The sequence below is a fragment of the Triticum aestivum genome, chromosome 7B (genome assembly GCF_018294505.1).
Source record: "Triticum aestivum cultivar Chinese Spring chromosome 7B, IWGSC CS RefSeq v2.1, whole genome shotgun sequence".
NCBI lineage: Eukaryota > Viridiplantae > Streptophyta > Magnoliopsida > Poales > Poaceae > Triticum > Triticum aestivum.
The window spans coordinates 616,800,990-616,822,142 of NC_057813.1; the positions used below are offsets into that span (position 1 = coordinate 616,800,990).

Here is a 21,153-nt window from a genome sequence, read left to right on the forward strand (position 1 = left end):
TTCATCACTAAATCACATTGGTGGAAGTCGTGCCAAAAAAATTAAATCAAAGCCCCAAAAAGCTTTTGTAAGTAACATTTTTAAAGCATCGATTTTGTTTTTTTACCACTCCTTCCACCAATGTGATTCTATGATGAAATTTTGCATGCACAACAAACATTTGTGAAAGTTTGACACAATTTTTTTTCGGAAATTTTCAAATTTATTTAGATTTGTTTTTTATTTTACTGTTCACATTAGGAGCATTTGCTCCTGGGTGTAAAAACTTCATGTCCGATTGCTTGCGAAAGTACCTTTCTACACCCAGGAGCAAATGCTCCTAGTGTGAACTGTAAAATCAAAAATTAGGAAAAAAATGCAACAAATTCTGATTTTTTTTGTGACAAACTTTCACCAATGTTTGTTGTGCATACAAAATTTCATCACTAAATCACATTGGTGGAAGTCGTGCCAAAAAAATAAAATCAGAGCCCCAAAAAGCTTTTGTAAGTAACATTTTCAGAGCATCGATTTTGTTTTTTTACCACGCCTTTCACCAATATGATTTTGCGATGAAATTTTGCATGCACAACAAACATTTGTGAAAGTATGACACAGAAATATTTCAGAATTTTTCGAATCTATTTCTATTTTTTTTCGTTTTACTGTTCACACTAGGAGCATTTGCTCCTGTGCGTAGAAACTTCATGTCCGATTGCTCGGCCTTATTTCCATGGGCCGAGCAACTAGGCTGTGAGAGAAAAAAAAACTTTTCCTCTAAAAGCATAGGAAACGCACGAGCAGAGCTCATCGTCTTGGGCGTGGCGGTGCTCTGCTCCATCGATCCCCACCCAAATCCAAGCCACGCTCGCCGGCGGGATCCTCCTCCACCACCACCCTAACTCTTCCCGCCACCGCGGAGTGTCTGGCCGGGGACTCTTGGTGCCGGAGACGGGAGGGGGGCATCGCCGGCGACCGGAGAGGAGAGGCGAGGGGAGGCTCGCGCTTCGGAAACGGTCGTTGTCGTCGTCCCGGAGCCGTGGACGCGCGCGCGGCGGGGCTAGGGGAGGCTACGGCCAGCGGCCAATCCGGTAAGCGGGCCACGCCAATGCAAATCTGGGCACTTGTAAGGATAACTGTAGGTAGGTGTGTATAGGTTCTAGGGTTACAGGGGCTCAGGGGGGAAGCTATGCAATAAATAAAAGAGAAATAATTAATAGATCGATTTTGTGTGTCTTTCTTGACTTGTTGAGTTCAGTGGAATTATGCAGTTAAACATATTGAGGTAGTTGGAAAGATAAATCCAAGAAACACACGATAATTGTAGGTGACTTTCCAAATCTTTCGAAAATTACGGTATTAAAGAAATTGGAGTTTGAAGAAAGCCCTGTAAATTTTGCGACACCTGTGGGTGACCTGCAAAAGAAATAATGTTTGCTAGGTGATACACATTTTTGCAGAGAAATATCAATGTAGATTTATGTATTTGCACCACACCATGTAAAGATAAATTTTAGCAAACCATGTAACTTCATTCTCATGAGAATAAAGTAAGGAGAACTCTAATTTCAATAGTAAGTCCATTGCAATATAATATCCAGCAAAACTGGCCTACTTTAACAAAAACCGGGCTACAAATGCTCTAGGACTGCTGTCACCGAACCATTCAATGTTCCATCGACCTTCCAAATATGGTGATTTGAAAAGTGAAACATATGTTAATGAATGAGGATCAACGAAATGCCTGTACAACAGAACTATTTTATTTTGAAATGATGATGTGAATTCTTCTCTAGGGCAAACAGACAAAGGGGTAGGGGTAGCTATCATTCGAACTTACTTCTGTTGGAATCTTGTACAGAGTTCGATTCCCCACAGTGTAATTGCCATGGATGAGCATTTCATCCTCCGCGTGCCCCCTTCTGTGGCGGAGCAGATCGAGCGCCTTATGAACGAATCCGCTGCCGGTTCATCCTCCAACCCCGAGGACGCCTCCCTCAACCTCTCCTTCTCAGGTGACCCCTGCCTCTCTTCTTCTTCGCCCCGCAAATTCTACTTCCTGTTTCCACGGGAAATTGTTGTAGAGTAGTAGAAGTGTGGATCTGAGCAACAGATACGGGTATTTCTCGGAGAATACACTGCAACAGAGACGGTTATTTGTTACATAGTTTTCTGGCGTGGCAGCATGCCAGCATGTGGTTGACGAACTATTACTTGGCATTGGGATACCCTGCCCTAGTGATATGCCGATATCTCGCACTACTGACTCGCATCTTGGTATATTGGTATGTGTTAAGTGTTCTTGGTAGTTTGAAGCAAACGGCCCATCGCCGGCCGGCCGGCGATTACACGCTTCATTGTGCTATCTCCTGTCTGAAACATGAATAAAGTGAACCGTGATTAACACTGTATTTGTTGATGCCCTATATTTGCACTGATAGGTTGGAATGTGTTGTTAGCAGATTAGTCTGTTCTAACTGTCTCATTAACACAATTCAAATGAGCGTTGCTCACACAGATTAAATAGATAATTGAAGTATCACCGTATCACAAAACTCCACACCTGCGTTGTTTATTTGTAGCTCAACAGTTGCTGCGTTCTAGATATTTATCTGCGGATGAGATGAGATCAGTTTGAAGATCTCATTTAATTGTTTTCTGTGTTTGTTTTCCCTTTTCCACAAGTTACTGGGATTGCATTAACCAGATGTGCTCAACTTGCCTTATTTATAACCAGTCTATATTGGCAACAAAAAAGAAACTTGGGTCAGTAAATATATGATTCTGAAAAACTTAGGCTTTTTCATAGTGGCATAACAGGCTCTTACTAGACAACCTCTGTAGTTATACCCTTCAAATGCTGATAAATTAATTCATGCCAAACTTTAGATGTAGCATTGTGTATGTGCATATTCAGTTTATGTGTTTCATTTCCTGTAATTACAACGCAATGGTCTCTCATGGTTTTTGAGAATACAACTTACTATAGTACTCCCTCCGTCCCATAATGTAAGATGTTTTTCGACACTACACTAGTGTCAAAAAACGTCTTACATTATGGGACGGAGGGAGTAGTATATAATTGTTATCAGGACTGATCTTTACTTAATCTTTGTCACCTTCTGGTTGATGGTATTTTTCCTCCTACAGATGATGGAAGAAGTGGCACATTTATGATTGGTAACCAGAGCTTTCCTGCATCTCTCTTGGATCTCCCAACTGTTGTGGAGTCATATAAGACATATGATGATTCATTTTTAGTTAAAGCTGCTGATATTGGTCAGGTAAAAGTGAAGGTTTGCGTATATATCTCATTAATTTGTAGGCCTTTTAATCATTTTAAACTGGAACAGATGGTAATGGTAAGAGAAGATGTTGATCCTGCTCCTGAAGAAGTTGAATACAAGCATGGACTTACTCCTCCAATGAGGGATGCACGCAGGCGACGTTATCGCAGAGAGCCTGACTTGAATGTATATATGAATTGACTACCCTTCAGCTATAATTTTTTCCATGTTGATTGAAATATACTGTTAATCAGGATGCTAAAGCTTGCATGCACTCATTTTTGCAGGCAGAGCTTGTTCACCGAGTTGAGAAGGATCTTATAAGTATTATGCATGGAGTGTCTGTCAGTATCCTTTTGGTCCGTGGGATATGCAAAATATTTCACCTTATTGCAATGGAATAAATGGCAGTAATTTGTTTCTTTCTGTACTATTTGGTTGGTAGTTTTGCACTTCCATTGTCTCATCATCAACTTCCTAATGCACAAACTGCTTGCCCTTCACTTTAGTAACCATTATGTCTATATTTACTTCCCTTGTTGATAAAGATAATGTTGTGAATCTCCTAAGCATGCCATTATAGTGATTGCGTATAGATGTTTCCAAACGTAACCTTGTTAAAAGATCGACACCGACGTTTCGGTTTTGTATCATGATTGCATTGTGTTCATTGGTCAAACCATCATAGAAAGGAAATCTCGCCGTTTGTATGCCAACCTGTCTACGTATAAAGTTCTTTAACTTGTTTGTAGAAGGTGGTGAAGGTGGGGGTGGTGAAGGTGGTGACCGCAAGAAAGCTGCACCAGCTCCTGCACCCAAGCCAGACGCTCAAGAGCCTGCTGCAAATGGCGAAGAAGCTGAGCCTGAGAGGAGTGACTCTGATGATTCGGAGAACTGAAGTGGACCAGAATAGATAGTGCAGCTGCCGTTGGCCGAGCAATCCGGTGAAATAAGCTATTCAGATCAAAGAAAGTGTATTTTTACCAAGCAAGGGCGCTTGTTGTCTTTTTAGGACCTATTGGCTATCATCTGAATAATATTAGGAGTGTGCTACTATGCATCATGGTGGAAGAGGTCATAAGGGTGATTGTAACTGCTGCTAGTTCCTGAATTTTGCACTCCAATTCTGTTACTTCGAACGACGGATTGGATGAGATATCACCATAATTTTAGTCTGGCCAATGTGCAAGAAGATAAAGGGCAGCTCAGGGTGATATCCCAAGATTATTTGTTTTACGCAAATGGTCCATCACTGGTTTTGATACAACTCTGATAGATTTGATTATCTTTTGGAAATATTCTGATGTCTGCAATAGCAGCATGTGCATATAAGTAACCATTCTCCTGATTTACCAATATGTGGAATCTCTGTTATCTCTATAAGTAAGTTTGTAACATTGCTACGCGTATGTTTTTCTTGTATATTGATGGTACTTCTGAGCATGTTCTCTTATGTTTTAAGTTGTATTAAAAAATCATGCAAATTTCTGTAGACAGTGTGGCTGTTTGTACCTCATCAGCGAATTGCTTTGCAAATTGGTCTTGATTTGCATTCTTTCCTCCTAGCCTTGTAGTGCTGCCATGATCAAAGAGGAGCTACGTGGTCCAAAAGTGCCTTTTTTTAACATAGTATAGACACAAGCGCTCATATAGGTGCGCATACACTCATCCTGATGAATGCACACACGCACACCCTACCCCTATAAGTACCTCCGAAAGTCTGAGTCGGCATATCATCTTGAAATTGACGAAGTCACTGTAGGCACCTCGTCGTCGACGGGAACGTCTCGTTCCACTGAATGCGCATCACAGGAAATCCTAAAATAAATCCAGGAATAAGTGCGAGCACCAGGATTTGAACCCTGATGGACTGGGGATACCACAGGTTGGTTCGCTGGTCCAAAAGTGCCTGCATAGGCCAAGCTCCATTGAGCTCTTTACTCTTTTTTTCAGTGAAAATACCTTTTTCACATTAAAAAAACTGATTTTTTTTCATTTGGACATATATTTATAGTATACATGTATACAAATTTATGAACATATATAGTCATATGTGATGTACATAAAAAACTCAAAAACACAGATTAAAATAGGCTTTTTCTTTGTTGTATTTAGGGTCAGATATTTGTCTTTCTTCTGTAGCATGCAAATAATCAAATTAGTTGATGAAATTTTATACATACTTGAGGAATATGCATATGTATTTGTAGGAAAAAATCACCATTTTTTGAAACTTTTAAATATATTTTGATTTTTATTTTATTTTTCAAAACAAGCTCCATGGAGCTCGGCCTTTGCAACGCCACACCTGCTAGGTGGTGCCTTATTTAAAGACGCCGACTATGGGTATCTTCCTCCTTGGCTTTTAATTTTTATTTTTATTTTCTGCTGGTTGGTATGTTGAATGTGTGCATTGCCCATGCCTTGCCATCATGGTGTTGCAAAGGCCGAGTTTAATTATTGTCCTAGGGTGATGTGCATTAATGAAATTGCCAAATATAGAAAATCACCATGCACTTTAATAATGTTCTAATCGCTCTATGATGCAAGAGGACATGGTTATTATTTTTGTGTGTATTGTCTTTAAGTTGATACGACATCAGATTAAGGAGCATGCAAATGATTGGTTTAAGACCTGACTGTTGGAGAACATACATACCCTCAAGTCATAACCATTTGGTAACTAGAGAAGAGTGATAAGAGATGTGTGTTTCTGAAGTGTTGATACTTCTCTATTTACTCTTGCTGGTACGGTATGGAGCACACAAAGGATTGGTTCGAGACCTAACTGCAGGAGAAGATATGTACTCACAAGCGATGAACATTTGGGAACTAAAGAATAATGAGAGATGGGTATTTATGAAATTTGGTGCCTCTCTATTTACTCCTGCTCTCCTCGGACACTAACCCTTTCTTTTTACCATAGCCCGTCATTTTTGTGTTTTTCTCAAAGCAGAGGAAGCACCCCTAGCAAAAAAATAAACGCCCTTCCCTATCTTCTAATGAGTCCATCCCATATATGCCTAGCTTCCCATCACAAGGCAAATGAAGAATTAGTTGAGGTTTGTGCGTGTAGGCTCCTCTTCTTCTCCATGTAATAAAGTGGAACAGATCGAGAAACCATGTTCTCTCTCTTGTTAGTTCATTGGTTTGGAATGGAAGGTATTGGGGCGTGAGAAGGTGTGGAACTAGCTCTTACAGGAAGGCGCATAGAGAATCGATGTCACTGTTATTTGAGTTGAATTGGCATAGCACTTAGATTCAGTTATCTTCTAACTCTAAGCACAACATCTCAGAAATAAAGGGCCTGCACATGCTGAGTATCTTGTGCTGTAGAATTGCCTGTAACATAACTTATTTGGCTCTATGTTGCTACAAATTGCCAAGATTGGTCGTAGTCATTTAGTAAGGATATACTCCCTTCGTCTGGAATTATTTGACGCTCAAGCGGATGTATCTAGCACTGAAATACGTTTAGATATATTTGTTTGAGTGTCAACTAATTCCGGATTAAGGAAGTATCGCCATTTGCTTGTGATACCCTGCAAGCATTGCTACAGCTTACAGACCATGATTTCTCTGACAGACAAAAAACCATATCGCACACTCGTCATCATGTTAATGTCAATGATGTGGGTCCATGATTGATGGGTAACAATTCGCCTACATAATACCATGATCTCTGATGAGCACCCACTAGAAACCCATCTATGTCTATGACGTGTGCCTATCGTAAATGGTTTCTTGTTTACCTCATGTGTGATGTCATGATTTTTGACTGATTATGTGGACATTTTACGTGATATATGAATAATTTATGGAAATAAAGGTATGGATCATCTTCTTCCTTTTGTCTAGAGATGTGAACATTTTAACTACTACTACAACAACAAAGTCTTTAGTCCCAAACAAGTTAGGTAGGCTAGAGGTAAAATTCATAAGATCTCGCAACCAACTCATGGTTCTGGCACACGGATAGTAAGCTTCCACACAAACTGTCTATGGTTAGTTCTCTGGTGATACTTCAGTCCTTCAGATCCCTCTTTACGGACTCCTCCTATGTTAAGTTCGATCTACCCCGGTCTCTCTTGACATTATCAACACACTTTAGTCTTATTCACTGGCGCTTCTGGAGACCCGTGCTGAATATGCCCAAACTATCTCAGACGATGTTGGAAAGCTTCTCTTCAATCGGCGCTACCCCAACTCTATCTCGTATATCATCATTCTGGAGTCGGTCCTTCCTTGTGTGGGCACACATCCATCTCAACATGTGCATTTCCACCACACCTAACTGTTGAATATATCGCCTTTTAGTCGGCTAACAATCAGCGCCAAACAACACAACGGGTCAAACCGCCATCCTATAGAACTTGCTTTTAACTATATTTTAAAAATTAAAATTTAAACTAAATATAGGCGGTAATGGGCCGGCAACCCAATTTGACTGGGATAAACACCGGTGCAACACTTAGGAAGGCCCAAGGGTTGGGTTGGATTGTGCCAGGTGATGCACAAATAGGCCACACCTATGCCCACCATGGTTCTTAAGTTGCGTACATGCAGACATGGAGTTCGTCAGGGAAGAGGGATTTTACAAATCCTTTTGAATTATTGAGAAATGAGAATATATCCATTTGAATTTTCAACACAAGTGCACCCACTAAAAATTTCTGACCCCTCGCTCTCAAAGAAATTCCAATAGGCATCATGGAAGAGGACAGCATGCCGTCGTTCCACGAGGTCACGGGAGCGGCAACATCTTTAATGGCAGTTTCTAAGTTAGTGAGCAGTTAATATGCATGCAGAGCTTGGCTATACTTTTTCTCTCGTATACTTAAGGTGCCAAACATTTCGATCTGCATCTTTCTCAAAATATTCACGGTTTTAGTTTTAGCGGAACGCGAAATCAAAGGGAAAGGCATCAGAAAGACGCACTCATTTAACTTTATCAGATGCATAGCAAAAAATCTAGGCACCTTTTTCTCCCGCAAAAAACATTCTACTGGCAAGAATGCAAAGTTGGGATTAAGGTACAGACCCCAAAATCACCAAGGCAGCAGTACCAAACTTGAATTCGCTCAAGGAACGATTCAGATGCTTTAACATTCAGAAGAGCTAATCACAGAAGAATTCAAAAGTGAATAAGGAACAGTGACAGTCAGTAACCAGAAAACTTGCACCAAAAGCAGATAAAATGCATCAGAAATGAGGATTAAGAAAATAACCGCAGGATAACTCAACTGTGAAAATCTGGTGAAAAAATTGGAATCACGGACAGAATACATGTCTCACTTATTCATGATAATTTATCAAAGTTGTGTTTTAGCTAGGCTAGTATTACCCTTCGTGACCCTATTTGTCGGAATTTGGTATCGTATTGTACCTAGACCACCGTTGTTAATGACCATCAAGTTTAATCTAAGTGAAGTCTGATCTAAGAAAAAGGTTAATCGAAGCTGTTGCACCGCAGTAGAAGTTTGCATGCACAAAGGAACATAGCACTACTGCACTAGATCACAATTACGGTAGAAACAAAGACACAACAAAGCATTAATAAAATTGCCCATTATCGGAAACTACCCGTCACGTTGAAAATGTTATGATACCTTTATGGTGCAAAAGACACGGTTATATTTTCACATTCAGAAGCACGCTAGGGTAAAGGATATACACACATTCAAGACATGATTGCAGGGGAACATATACACACGAACATCCGATAACTACATGAGAATGACTACAGATGGGTATTTAACTATTTATGAAGTGACGTTGTTCTATGTTTGATCATGCTCTCGTACGATGCTAAGTCCGTCCTTTACAGTATCCCACCATCTCCTTCATGGAGGTCTATTTGTACAACCCATCTTATATATGCACCACTCCCACCGTAAAGAGAGATGAGGAATCAATTTAGGTTTAGGGTATTCTAGCTCCTCTTCTCTATACAGCAAAGAGGAATGCATCGAGCAAATTGTTATTCCCGATCACTTGTTAGCATTACCTAGGCATGAGAGGTATTAGGAAGCGAGAAGGTGCAGAACTAGCCCTTGCACCAAGATGTGGCGAGTGTAACCATTAACTCACAATGGCGTTATGCTTGAATACTCTCGTATATATACACTTGGCATGCCTTTCACGTACTATGTGCAGGTTGTCTTTCTACGACGGCTGCAGTTCTAGTGTTCACAGATCGACCCACCTTTTCAACTGCGCTGATTTATCTGCTTTTGCTCTGTTTCCAAGTGCTACAGGCCTACAGCCTACAGTGCTCTTCTAGCTACTTTGATGCAACTCTGGATAGTTTTGTCGATTTGTAAATCTATCATGAAGATGAGTAGGATTATTTTTCATGTTGCTACTTCCTTTATTTGCATATATGTACTCATTAGATTGACATTTTGTATGAGATGTATTGCATTGTGCAAAATTCTCACTTGTGCCATTTCTAGACATCCAAGGTTGGAATCTTGAAGTGTGGTATTAAGAACTACATATAATTTTTTTTTCTACGACACTTTAGAGTCTTTCTATTATATTGTTGAATCTACATATAATAGGTTAGTAGGTTCAAAAATTAAGTAGTCTAATTTAATTTCTAATTTCATTACATCCACTTAATTTTAATCGGTTCATTAAAAAACAATGGTAATTCTTGACCAAAGAATCCTGGACAAGTGGCGCTCAGGTTGCAGGTGTACTGTACTCTTGTAGGGGTCATACATGATTATTTATCTAGATACCTTTTTTTACACGGTACAATTGTACATGCTCAAACGCACGAGCACAAACACTCACCCTTATGAACACATGCATGCACACCTACTCCCACTGAGCCCGCACAACATTTTGAGATTGAGGAATCGCCACAGACACCTTGTAGTCAACGGGAACGTCTCCTCTCAACAAAAAGCCTGAAACAAAATCCAGAAAAATATGAGCACGACTGTCAAGTCTATTATAGTCTGGTGGGTTGCTTCCAGCACAGACACCTTGTAATCTTGATACCTGGCATATGCAGAAATCATGAAGCCTAGTAGAACCATCAATGACTAGTATGAAACACGCATTCTCGAACTGCAGCATCTAGAGTCGCATTAACATAAGATGCACACTGTCGACATGTTTTGCTCCGATGACATCTGATATTAAGTACTATGTTAAACTTGTATTGTTATGTAATATTTTATTATTGATATATCATTAAGATTTCTCCTTACAACATGTATACACAATATGTAAAAAAAAATTGGCGAAAGGTACACGGGTAATTTCAACTATTATTTATTTTAACCTTCAACAAAAATAACCATATGTAGCTAACTTTGTGTATGCAACCAGTGCTCAGAAATTCTCCATGTCATCAAATCTCTCCATTTTTCACGTACATTTTAAAGTTGGACCACCACCTACACACATAACAGCCCACATTCCCTTCCTATCGACTTTTTAAGAAGTTAATTTCCCATCATTGGTTGATTAGTTATTCTACTCCTTCTCTTTTTCGCTTGCTATCTCGTTAACCTAGCCATGAATGGGAATGATAAGTACTAGGAGAGAGGTAACAACTATGAGGTAACTCATGTATGGGTTACTCATACTTTACATGGGGGAAGTAGTTATTTAGATTTATATCAGGAAAATAAATAATTAGCGGCAACACATGAGTTGCCAGTGGCGTAGCTAGGGGGTGGCCAGGGTGGTCCATGGACCACCCTGAGATTTCCCTATAGCCTATATATTATACTATTATAGTAAAAAATAAGTAAAATCCAGTAGGAATAATTAAATACTCCCTCTGTTCGAAATTACTTGTCTCGGAAATGGATGTATCTAGAACTAAAATACGTCTAGATACATCCATTTTCGCGGCAAGTAATTCTGAACGGAGGGAGTACAAATGAAAGTTCTATTATTGGACCACCCTGAATTATTGAGCTGGCTATGCTACTGTGAGTTGCATAAAGTTAATTTTACTTTTCATCAATGGATGCATTTGAGTCGGCCTGGCTGGCGTAATGCCCACATAACCCTCAGAATTTCGCACACATAGTGAAAGTTAGGGATAAACCGGTCAATACATATATGAAGATGCACACAATTTGCATTGATGAAATGCTTCTGACTTTATAATATAGCGCACAAATAATTTTGTAGTTGGCACACTAGAATCTCTAGAGATGGAACTTTTTCATGATTGTCAAATTATCTCTGCATCATATCATTCAAAGCATGGGGTCCAACAAGCAACAAATCACCGTCAAGTGTATAGAAGACAACGACAACCATTCTCTAACTATGGGGAAATAACTCGCAGGTATCAACGTACAATCATGACTAGTAGGCTCTTGAGAGAAAACTAAGACATGGACAGACATTGTGCCAAAGACTTGATCTTATTGTGACTTCTGCAATATTTGCCCATATCTTGCTACAAATTGTCATGCTTGGGATATTTATCAGGTTTTTATGTGTGATCCCGGCTCCTACGAGCAATTTCTGACATTCTGCAGGGTGTTCATCTCTAACGAGCATTCGCTAAAACCCCATCTGTGATGTGTGCCCACTGCATATTTGCCAATTTACAACGACGGAACATTTCCTTGAAATATTTTTCAATCAACCTTGATGTACAAAATGGGTTGGTACCATATATTGGTGTGATCTACTAAATTTTCTACTGGTTATGCGGATATTTTGCTTGGTATATGAACAAATTAGGCCATATGCAACATCAAACAGATCAAAATTACATCGTCTTCAATTGCACTATTATTAATGAGCTATTAGCTTCATACAGGACAGTGGTTAATATCAAAATTACAGCATAACAGACTACACTCCTCAAAGATCTCGTCGCTGGATCGACAAATTTAGCTTCATAGGACAAAGTGCCGGACCATGCTGCTGGTCGACAATACAGCTATCTCTGATGATAGCCCAGTGCCTCCCGGTGACAACCCAGAAGAGGTCAGCAAAATCATCGAAGAGAAAGCTGAACCAATGCAATTGACACGAAGTACCATATAGTCGAACTAACAAATGCAAAGTACAATATTCATTTGTACAGCAGCACGCATCAGTACCATATAAAACATATCAAATGCATCAGAAAGAAGCAAACAAGAAAACACAGATAACTCAGCAACTGCAGACACAATTCAGGCCTCACTTATTTATCAAGTTCACCAAAGCTGCTTCACAACAGCTTTAGTTTTCAAATACAACTGAACATAACGATGCATCACAGTACGGTAGAAACAAAGAAACGACCAGGACAACAGACACAGGCACCATTGGAGGCCATACCGAAGACACAAGACCTGTGAACCCGCACAGAAGCCGCTCCATTGCCAGGTACTTACTGGCCACCACGGAGACGGAGCACCAAGTGAAGGGTGGACTCCTTCTGGATGTTATAGTCCGCCAGGGTGCGGCCATCCTCAAGCTGCTTGCCAGCAAAGATCAGGCGCTGCTGGTCCGGGGGAATGCCCTCCTTGTCCTGAATCTTTGCCTTCACGTTGTCGATGGTGTCAGAGGACTCAACCTCCAGGGTGATGGTCTTGCCGGTCAGGGTCTTCACAAAGATCTGCATGCCACCCCTGAGCCTGAGCACCAGATGGAGGGTGGACTCCTTCTGGATGTTGTAGTCAGCCAGGGTGCGGCCATCCTCGAGCTGCTTGCCAGCAAAGATGAGACGCTGCTGGTCCGGAGGGATGCCCTCCTTGTCCTGGATCTTAGCCTTCACGTTGTCAATTGTGTCCGAGGACTCAACCTCAAGTGTGATGGTCTTGCCGGTGAGGGTCTTCACAAAAATCTGCATGCCACCACGGAGCCTGAGCACCAGGTGGAGGGTGGACTCCTTCTGGATATTGTAGTCAGCAAGGGTGCGGCCATCCTCGAGCTGCTTGCCAGCGAAGATGAGGCGCTGCTGGTCCGGAGGAATGCCCTCCTTGTCCTGGATCTTAGCCTTGACATTGTCGATGGTGTCAGAGGACTCGACCTCAAGGGTGATGGTCTTGCCCGTGAGGGTCTTGACAAAGATCTGCATGCCACCCCTGAGCCTGAGCACCAGATGGAGGGTGGACTCCTTCTGGATGTTGTAGTCAGCCAGGGTGCGGCCATCCTCGAGCTGCTTGCCAGCGAAGATGAGACGCTGCTGGTCCGGAGGGATGCCCTCCTTGTCCTGGATCTTAGCCTTGACGTTGTCAATGGTGTCCGAGGACTCGACCTCAAGGGTGATGGTCTTGCCGGTGAGGGTCTTCACAAAGATCTGCATCTGTAAACAACAACGCACACAGAACAAGAGTAAGAAACTGTACAGAGAAATCAGTAGGAGACTAAACAATAAATGAACCAGTTGATACAACAGGGATGGAATTGTAACAAAGGAATCCCCTAGAATAAGCTACTCAAATGATTGACAGTGCTAACTTTCGGAAGAACCCCTATCACAAATAGGTTAGCAGATTTATCGACGCAATCGCTAGCCTCATGGGGAGTATATATTAATCAGTTGAACAGAACAAGCTGGTCAAGTCATGGACGAATCAAAAGTAATTCCTCAAACAAGCAACTACAGGGCCGAAACCACAAGAACAGTGGAAATCTACAATACGTCAAACTAGATAAACGAGGCCGCAGTACAAAGAATCCGCTAGACTATGCTAACTGATTTCAGAGTGTGCAGTGCTAAATTTTAGCAGAACTCAACAGATATATATTAGCAGATCTACAGGCAATCGTTAGCCTCGTGGGAGCAATACGAAGGTAAAAGGTCAACGATAATATCAGACTCATATTATTTATTCAGAGTAGAATCGATGGCACAGCTACAGCAACAAGGTTAGCAGCAAATTGCAGATGTAACACGAGGGGTACAAAATCGTAAATCCAAGAATACTGTGCCGACTTATCAACAACCAGCAGACATAGCTAACTACAGCATATATAGATGGACCAAACCAACAGCAATCGCATCCCAATCGAGTCTAATCAACCTCGATTAATCAGTCGACGATAACAGACTCGGCCCGCAGATCTACTCCAAACAACAACTACTAACAGGAATCGAGGGAAACCAACAATAATCGACCAAAAGTAAACTTAACAGCGACCACAGAGCACGAACAGGAGGAAGGTGCGGAAAAATCGGAGTCCCGCATACCTTGAGGACGGGGAGAGAGCCTTCGCGTCGATTTCTCGGTGAGATCAGAGGGGGACTGGATTGGATTGGATTGGACCGGATGTGTGGAGAGGAGACGGGAGGGGGCGGGGAATTTATAGCAGGCTCGGACGGTGGGGAGGGAGAGAAGGAAGAAGTGTGGAGGACGGAGCGGATAGGCCGGGGAGAGAGAGGCGGTCGCGGACTCGCGGTCCACCTCCACCCCCACCACGCAATTCCGGAATTCCGGGGGGAAAAAACTACGTAGGATATGGGAGAGGTTTCCCAGGGTAACGCCGTTTGGTGACTTTGCGAATTGGCCAGCACTTTGCGAGTTGGCCGGCTGGCAAGGGCCAGTTCTTTTGACTTTTTGAGTGCTTGTGTGGAAATAAGCTGCTCCACAAATAAGTCACACATAAGCCCTTTTTTTTTAGAAAATATGCTTGTATTCAAATCACAAACAAATACAAAGTCTTTAACCCGTACAAACACATCCTAACACACACATAATAAACCAGAAAAACACAAAAGCACCCTAACACAATCAGTAAAACATGAAGATCTCCGAAGCTCTGTGTATCATTCCCAAACCTAACGAGAAGACTTCTACAACATAAGAATCGGCAACCAGATCCAAGCAGGCCCATTATCTTCCATCACGACATAATCACCACCATACTACTCCCTTTTTTCTTCGCTCCGGCGCTGAAAAGACATGGACACACACATGTATCCAACACACCTGCACCAGCCTTTGTCATCTGTGGCTTTGAGTACCGCTATATGTGTCCGTTCAAAAATGAAAGAGAACTATATCTGGTTTCGGCGCCGCGGTCGGGCCAACCGCCCGGGCAAAGCAGGACATCCGTCCAGCAGCAGCACAAAGAGGAAGAACAGCAGCAGAAAATCATACCGACATGGAGGAGGAAGATACTCTGTCTCCACACAACCGCCAACCATCTGAGGTCCAACCCGGCCAGTGCCAAACGACCTCCTGACACCATAGCCCGCGAGCTCGACGAGATTCGGGGCCCCCCCACCCCGTTGGCTCCTAAACGAAGGCAAGAACCTCGCCTGACCATGGATGAAGCCCGGTGAGACTTCTTCAGACACAATGCCGCCACAACGGCCTCAGCAGCGTCTCCCTCAACCCTAACCCTACCGAGAACCCACCCAACGACTAGATCCGAGATTCTCCCTCCCTCCCGCCGCCGGATTTCCAGATTTTGCCTCCACCAGTTTTAAAAAATTAACCTATTTTTTGGTTTCCCTTTCGTTTTTTCCTTTTCATTTTTATATTTACTTTTTCTTTTTTATTTTCTTATTTTCCTTTTTTCCTTTTTATTTTTTTTAATTTTCCTTTCTTTTTCTATTTCCTTTTTCTTTTTCTTCATGCATTTTACAAAAATTGTGAATAGCTCTTGAAATCTTGAATAATTTCTAAAATCTTCAATATTGCTCCAAAATCATTAACAATTTTCTGAAATTGTGGCCATTTTTTAGACTCGTGAACATGTTTTATGAATTTGTGAACACTTTCTAAAATCATGCACATTTTCGGAATTAACTAACTTTTTTTAAATGCGCACATTTTTTAAACTCATGAACAATTTTTTTTGCAACCCGCGAACACTTCTAGAAGTTGAGGCATATTTTTTGAATCGGCAAACATCTTTGTAATTTTGTGATCAATTTTAAAATTTTGGAACAATTACTAAAATTCTTAAACCGTTTTTAAATATTTTTAAAATTTTCTAAAAATTCATGAACATTTTCTAAACTTGTGAACATTTTGTAATACACGAACATTTCTTTTGAAATCACAAACATTTTTCTTAATCCGTGAGAAATTATCATTTCCCATACACTTTTTAGATTATGAATGATTTTTAATATGTTGAACATTTTATAATTTCATTAATATTTTTAATAATTGGGAACATTTTTGGAATACACAAAGATTTTTTGAATTACGAACTTTTTTGCAATCTATGAGAATTTGATATTTCCCAAACATTTTTCAAATCATGAATATTTTTTAAATTCATGAACATTTTCTGAACAATTCACAACTTTCTGAAATCCTGAATTATTTTTAAAAAGGGAAAAACTAAAAATGGAAAAAACAAAAGGGCTTCCCGCCCCGCACATGGGTCGGCCAATGAGGGCACACGGGGGAGCGGGGTGGGGGGGGGGTATGCTCCACTGGTTTCTGACGTGTAGGTTACCATATAGGAGCTCCCGTCCAGGATACTGGATACAGATCGCTCGATTCCAACGATTGCAACCGAACATGCAGCAAATTGGTGTGACGGTCTCGCGACTAGCGATCGGCAAAACACCAAATCCTCGCCCCTACACGAGGCCCTTGAAGTCATGCCGGTGGTGGCGCGGTTGCCTCATATGCGGTCCCATCAATGATTGTCTTCTGTCGTGAAGACGCGGTAGTCATGGGCCGCAGTTCTGATTGTTGCTTGGATGAGAATTGAGGAACACATCCACACCAGTCTACAAACTGTGTTTTAATCTCCCAAAGAAAGGTTCTTTTTTCAATTTATTTTCTTTGTATTGGAATGATCTAGTCATCTAGCGATCGTTACTAATTTCAAACTAATTACATTCTATTTGATCAATGATCACTTATAATTTGTTAGGTTTTGTTCATGAATCTTCATTATGTCTACTAGAATTGGCGACAATAGCATTTGAAAATGATGCCTTGCCGAAAGTATTAAGACATAATATAAGATTTTATTTCAAGAAATACTAGATAATGCTCCTTCTTGGTAGAACATGAGCTTTGTTTATTGCTTTGCTATCTATTTACCTTTTTAGCATTAGTATTTGTTATATCTCTACTTCTAATGGATCAGTTGGTAGGCTGGTACTCCGATTTTATTTTTGTCCGGTTTTATTTTCATCCATCTCCCACCACCCCGTACCACTGGTTTTATCTCCTTATATAAATAATCACCAAAGAAGAAAGAACACTCTGTACTCCTCCCACCATCGATCTTTTCTCTACGATCCTTAGAGACGTCGTCGCCGCCGCCACGGAAATTTCCTTGCGCCGCCGCCGCCGCTCAGGATCTCCTCGACCAGCCTCGCCTATTGTGCCAGCCGCCACCGGCGTGCCTCCACCCTGTCTCCCCAATCGACCCTCGAGCACCTCCTCGCCGTTAAGTCCCTGCGCGCGCCCCTGCGGCTAGCCCTAGCCGCCGAGTTGTGCTGCAGGCAATGAGGAGCGGATCGAGGCGGGCGCGTCGCTGAGTGGGTGGAGCGGCTGGGGCATCACGGCGTGGGTGGAGAAGCAAGGGCAGCGCTGGCGCCGTGCTGGGCCAGAGAAGGAAACCGTCCTTCGTGGCACAACCGTCCTTCGTGCTGCCATGCTGGGGCGTAGCGGCGTGTGGATGGCAGCGCTGGCCCTGCTTTTCTCACTACAAGAAATATGTCAACTTGTGATCTTGACTATTGGTCACTGAAAGATCATTGTTTTTCATTTGCGACCTTTTTTTGACCAAAAACAGAAGGTCAAAAGCTGAGGGTCGTTAACTGACTATAGCGACCTTCTCTGTGAGAAGGTCGTAGACGTTTACGACCAAAATATTCTTACTGTGGCGTTTTGGTCACTAGCAACCTCTCCAGACCACGTAGGCATCCAGTGTGGCAAGCTGATGTGGCACAAGATTCAGCCCGGTCCAATTCGGTGTTTATATGGGCCGAGCCCATTAATTCGGCCTTTTTAATATTTATTTTTCCTATTAATTTTTGCTAGCTACATGGGCTGGCCCAGCAATTCGGCCTTTTTATTTCATGGGTCATGGCCTTTTTGTACAACAATTTTAGTTTTTCTTTTATAAAATGGATCCACTAGTCAAACAGGTCCCACTTGTTAGGTTCTGATAAGTGGGTCCTAGCTATTAGGCCCAGATTCTTCATATTTCAATTTGACAATAAGAAAATAACCAGTAGTTAAATTGGCAAGCAAAAAACACACATGATACTTCAAATAAAAATAGCCAGATTCAATGCAAGCTCTACAAATGACACGTCCTACAAGCTGTGGCATATACAAGCTTATTTACAAGCTCTACAAATGACACGTCCTACAAGCTATAGCATTTACAAGTTCTACAAGTTACACGTAATATAAGCTTAGTTGATACAAGCTCTACAACTATGGGGAATCAGTTACAAGCTCTACAAGTGTTTTCTTCTTCTACATGTAGCTCCTTCAATAGTGATCAAATGCCAGACTCACTTGAGAGTCAGGACTGGGCCTTCCACGGACGCCCTGTTACATGAATCAGCTGATAAAAATTAGAAAAACTGGAGCCAATATATTATGAACATTCCATTCAAAAAAGGAGTAAAGGACATTCTTTGTTTCATCATGTTATAAAGGAGCAGCACAAACCACAACTTTACTCGACACACATACACATACACACATGAATATTAAGCTCAGTTCCATCAACTATATCATGGTTTAACAGCTGGCCTCAGCATCATCAAACCACCATGCTTATGATCATAATCTAAGCATATCATCAAACAAAACCTACACAGATAAAGATCACAGCACATCAAGCCACAGGCGCACCAGCACTGGCATGAGATTCAACGCAACAGCAATGGGGTACCACAACAGCATGAAAAACCTAAGCATACTAGAGAAAATAGATAGTTGGTGCTAGAGGGACTCGTGAATTACCTCAATGGCGTACTTGATGGGTGATGATGGTCCTTCTCAAGTAGTTGTCGTCCATAGTTAAGAGGTTTCATACATCTGTCTACAACAATCAGCAAACCAGAAATCAGAACGAATACTTCAATCTCATAAGAAGTTTAAAAAAGACTAGCAGGACAGAAATATGTGGACTACTTCTAAAATGGTACATATAGCACATGCCCAAACAAATATGTGATTTCAAGGTCCCACTGAATATTACAGCAGTTAACAACAAGTGAAATTATTGTGATGTGCAAAATTTACAGTAAATACTCCACTGAATATTACTGAAACTTAACAGAAGTTAACTAAGCTTTTTCAGTTTCAGAATATACAAGTCAGAAAATAAGCTTGCAAGCAAGTTTATGTAAGTAATGCACACTGGAGTACAATACTTCTATGGATTTCTGCAAATAATTCATGATTTTCTAACTAATCCAAGATGTCCATTTAATTAACTGGAAAAGTAAGTTAAATCTTGCTAAATCTTGTTAAATACTCCAAGCAAAATTACTCCACACATGTACAGTTCAACCTTGTTAAATACTCTAAGCAAAATTACTGGATTGCTGGAGTACTACAAGTTAAATGTGTTGCACATGTCTCAAGGAACCAGCAGTGCTGCTTGCCCCCTTGGTCCAGCTCCTTGCTGTGCAGGAGGACCGAGACTCGGATGCAGACAATACAAAACAATACATTACAAAGCAATACAAAAGTAGGAAGCCAAACATCTAAGCAAACATGATTGGCAGGAATGCAGCATCATGCATGTGCCGACTGCCCCGCAGGCAACCCTACTACAATGACAGGGCTTCGGTAAAGGGACATTGCTGGTAACTCATCACAAAGTTCTGATGAAGTAAACCCCAGAAATAAAAGCTCGAGGATGGATGGGCAAAAGGTCATGGGCTTCAATAATCATGCTAGCCTTTTCAGATGGTTTAAAGTAGGGAAAGGCAGAAACTGGTAAGTTTTGCTGGAGCAGAACTGACATTATTTTCTAGCCCAGACCCGAACAAGAAATGTACAAAATATACTAGCGGCAATCTTATCACCATTAATAGTACAATAAACTCAGATCTTATAGATCAAATTGAACACTATATATGCAGAATATTTACAACTAAGATTTATCTTTGGACTGTATTTGGACACTAAATATGCAGAATATTTTAGATTACCAACAATAAAAGTTCATGACTGTCAACCAGGAATGTACAGTTTCTGGCAATCAGTTAAAACAAGGGAAGAATCTATATATCACATTCAAGGAACTAAGTTGATATTATCAGCATCCAAAATCCTTTGAAAAGCCTACATGTGAAACTAGAAGAAGCACAGCGGCCCGATGTGCCTAGGGGTCAGGGAGGAGGACGATGAGAGAGCGCAGCGGCATCCATGGCGTCGGAGCCAAATAGGCCTCCATGGCCATAGTCAACTACCTCTTCTACTGCTTTCAACAAGAACTTGTGATCCCTGTAATGTACCGCTGTTAAATAAAGCAACACATAAGCATATGGAAGAAAGCCTTTTGAGCAGCTCTCCAATTACATAGAACAACAAATGTAGCAAAGGGCCCCGCGATGGTCAGATATGCCTTGCCTTGTTGTGTGGTGAGTAAGAACTAGAGAGAGGAAATGGTAATTAGTACCTTCCTGATGCCCGTGAAACGCAGAAGCAACTGCGATGGTCCCATCCGTGGTCTTCACAACTGCAAAAGAACGAAGAAGATGGTTACCGAGGCACCCAAGTTACTTCATAATCTGCACAGGATTTACCCAAAATGTAGCGCCTATGTAGAAGAAACTATGAAATGTGTAGAAGAATCATCACATGAACAAACATGTCTCCTCAATACCATCCCTGCCGCTGCTGACCCATCAGACTATAGGAAAGCTCCATCAATAGACGGGCCACCTTCCCCGGTGGTGGCTTCGGCCATGGGTGAACTATGGCCTCCTTCGGTGCGACAGCCGGCTCCTCCCGCG

The 21,153-nt window shown here is 41.5% G+C and overlaps 2 protein-coding genes across 2 annotated transcripts; one reads left to right on the top strand and one right to left on the bottom strand.

Annotated features, from left to right (window-relative positions):
- The first annotated feature begins 742 nt into the window (after nt 1–742).
- LOC123162181 (transcription initiation factor TFIID subunit 7) lies at nt 743–4,614 on the top strand. The gene is made up of 6 exons (XM_044579970.1): nt 743–1,070; nt 1,841–1,994; nt 3,130–3,263; nt 3,333–3,452; nt 3,554–3,614; nt 4,019–4,614. Exons 2-6 carry the CDS (start codon nt 1,868–1,870, stop codon nt 4,162–4,164), a joined length of 588 nt encoding a protein of 195 aa, XP_044435905.1. The 5' UTR covers nt 743–1,070; nt 1,841–1,867; the 3' UTR covers nt 4,165–4,614.
- Nucleotides 4,615–12,418: 7,804 nt separating this feature from the next.
- On the bottom strand, nt 12,419–14,694 carry LOC123162180 (polyubiquitin). Its single transcript, XM_044579969.1, has 2 exons — nt 14,437–14,694; nt 12,419–13,548 (listed from the first exon to the last, which is right to left on the bottom strand). The coding sequence occupies exon 2, from the start codon at nt 13,546–13,548 to the stop codon at nt 12,631–12,633; it is 918 nt and encodes a 305-aa protein (XP_044435904.1). The 5' UTR covers nt 14,437–14,694; the 3' UTR covers nt 12,419–12,630.
- Between the last annotated feature and the right edge of the window lie 6,459 nt (nt 14,695–21,153).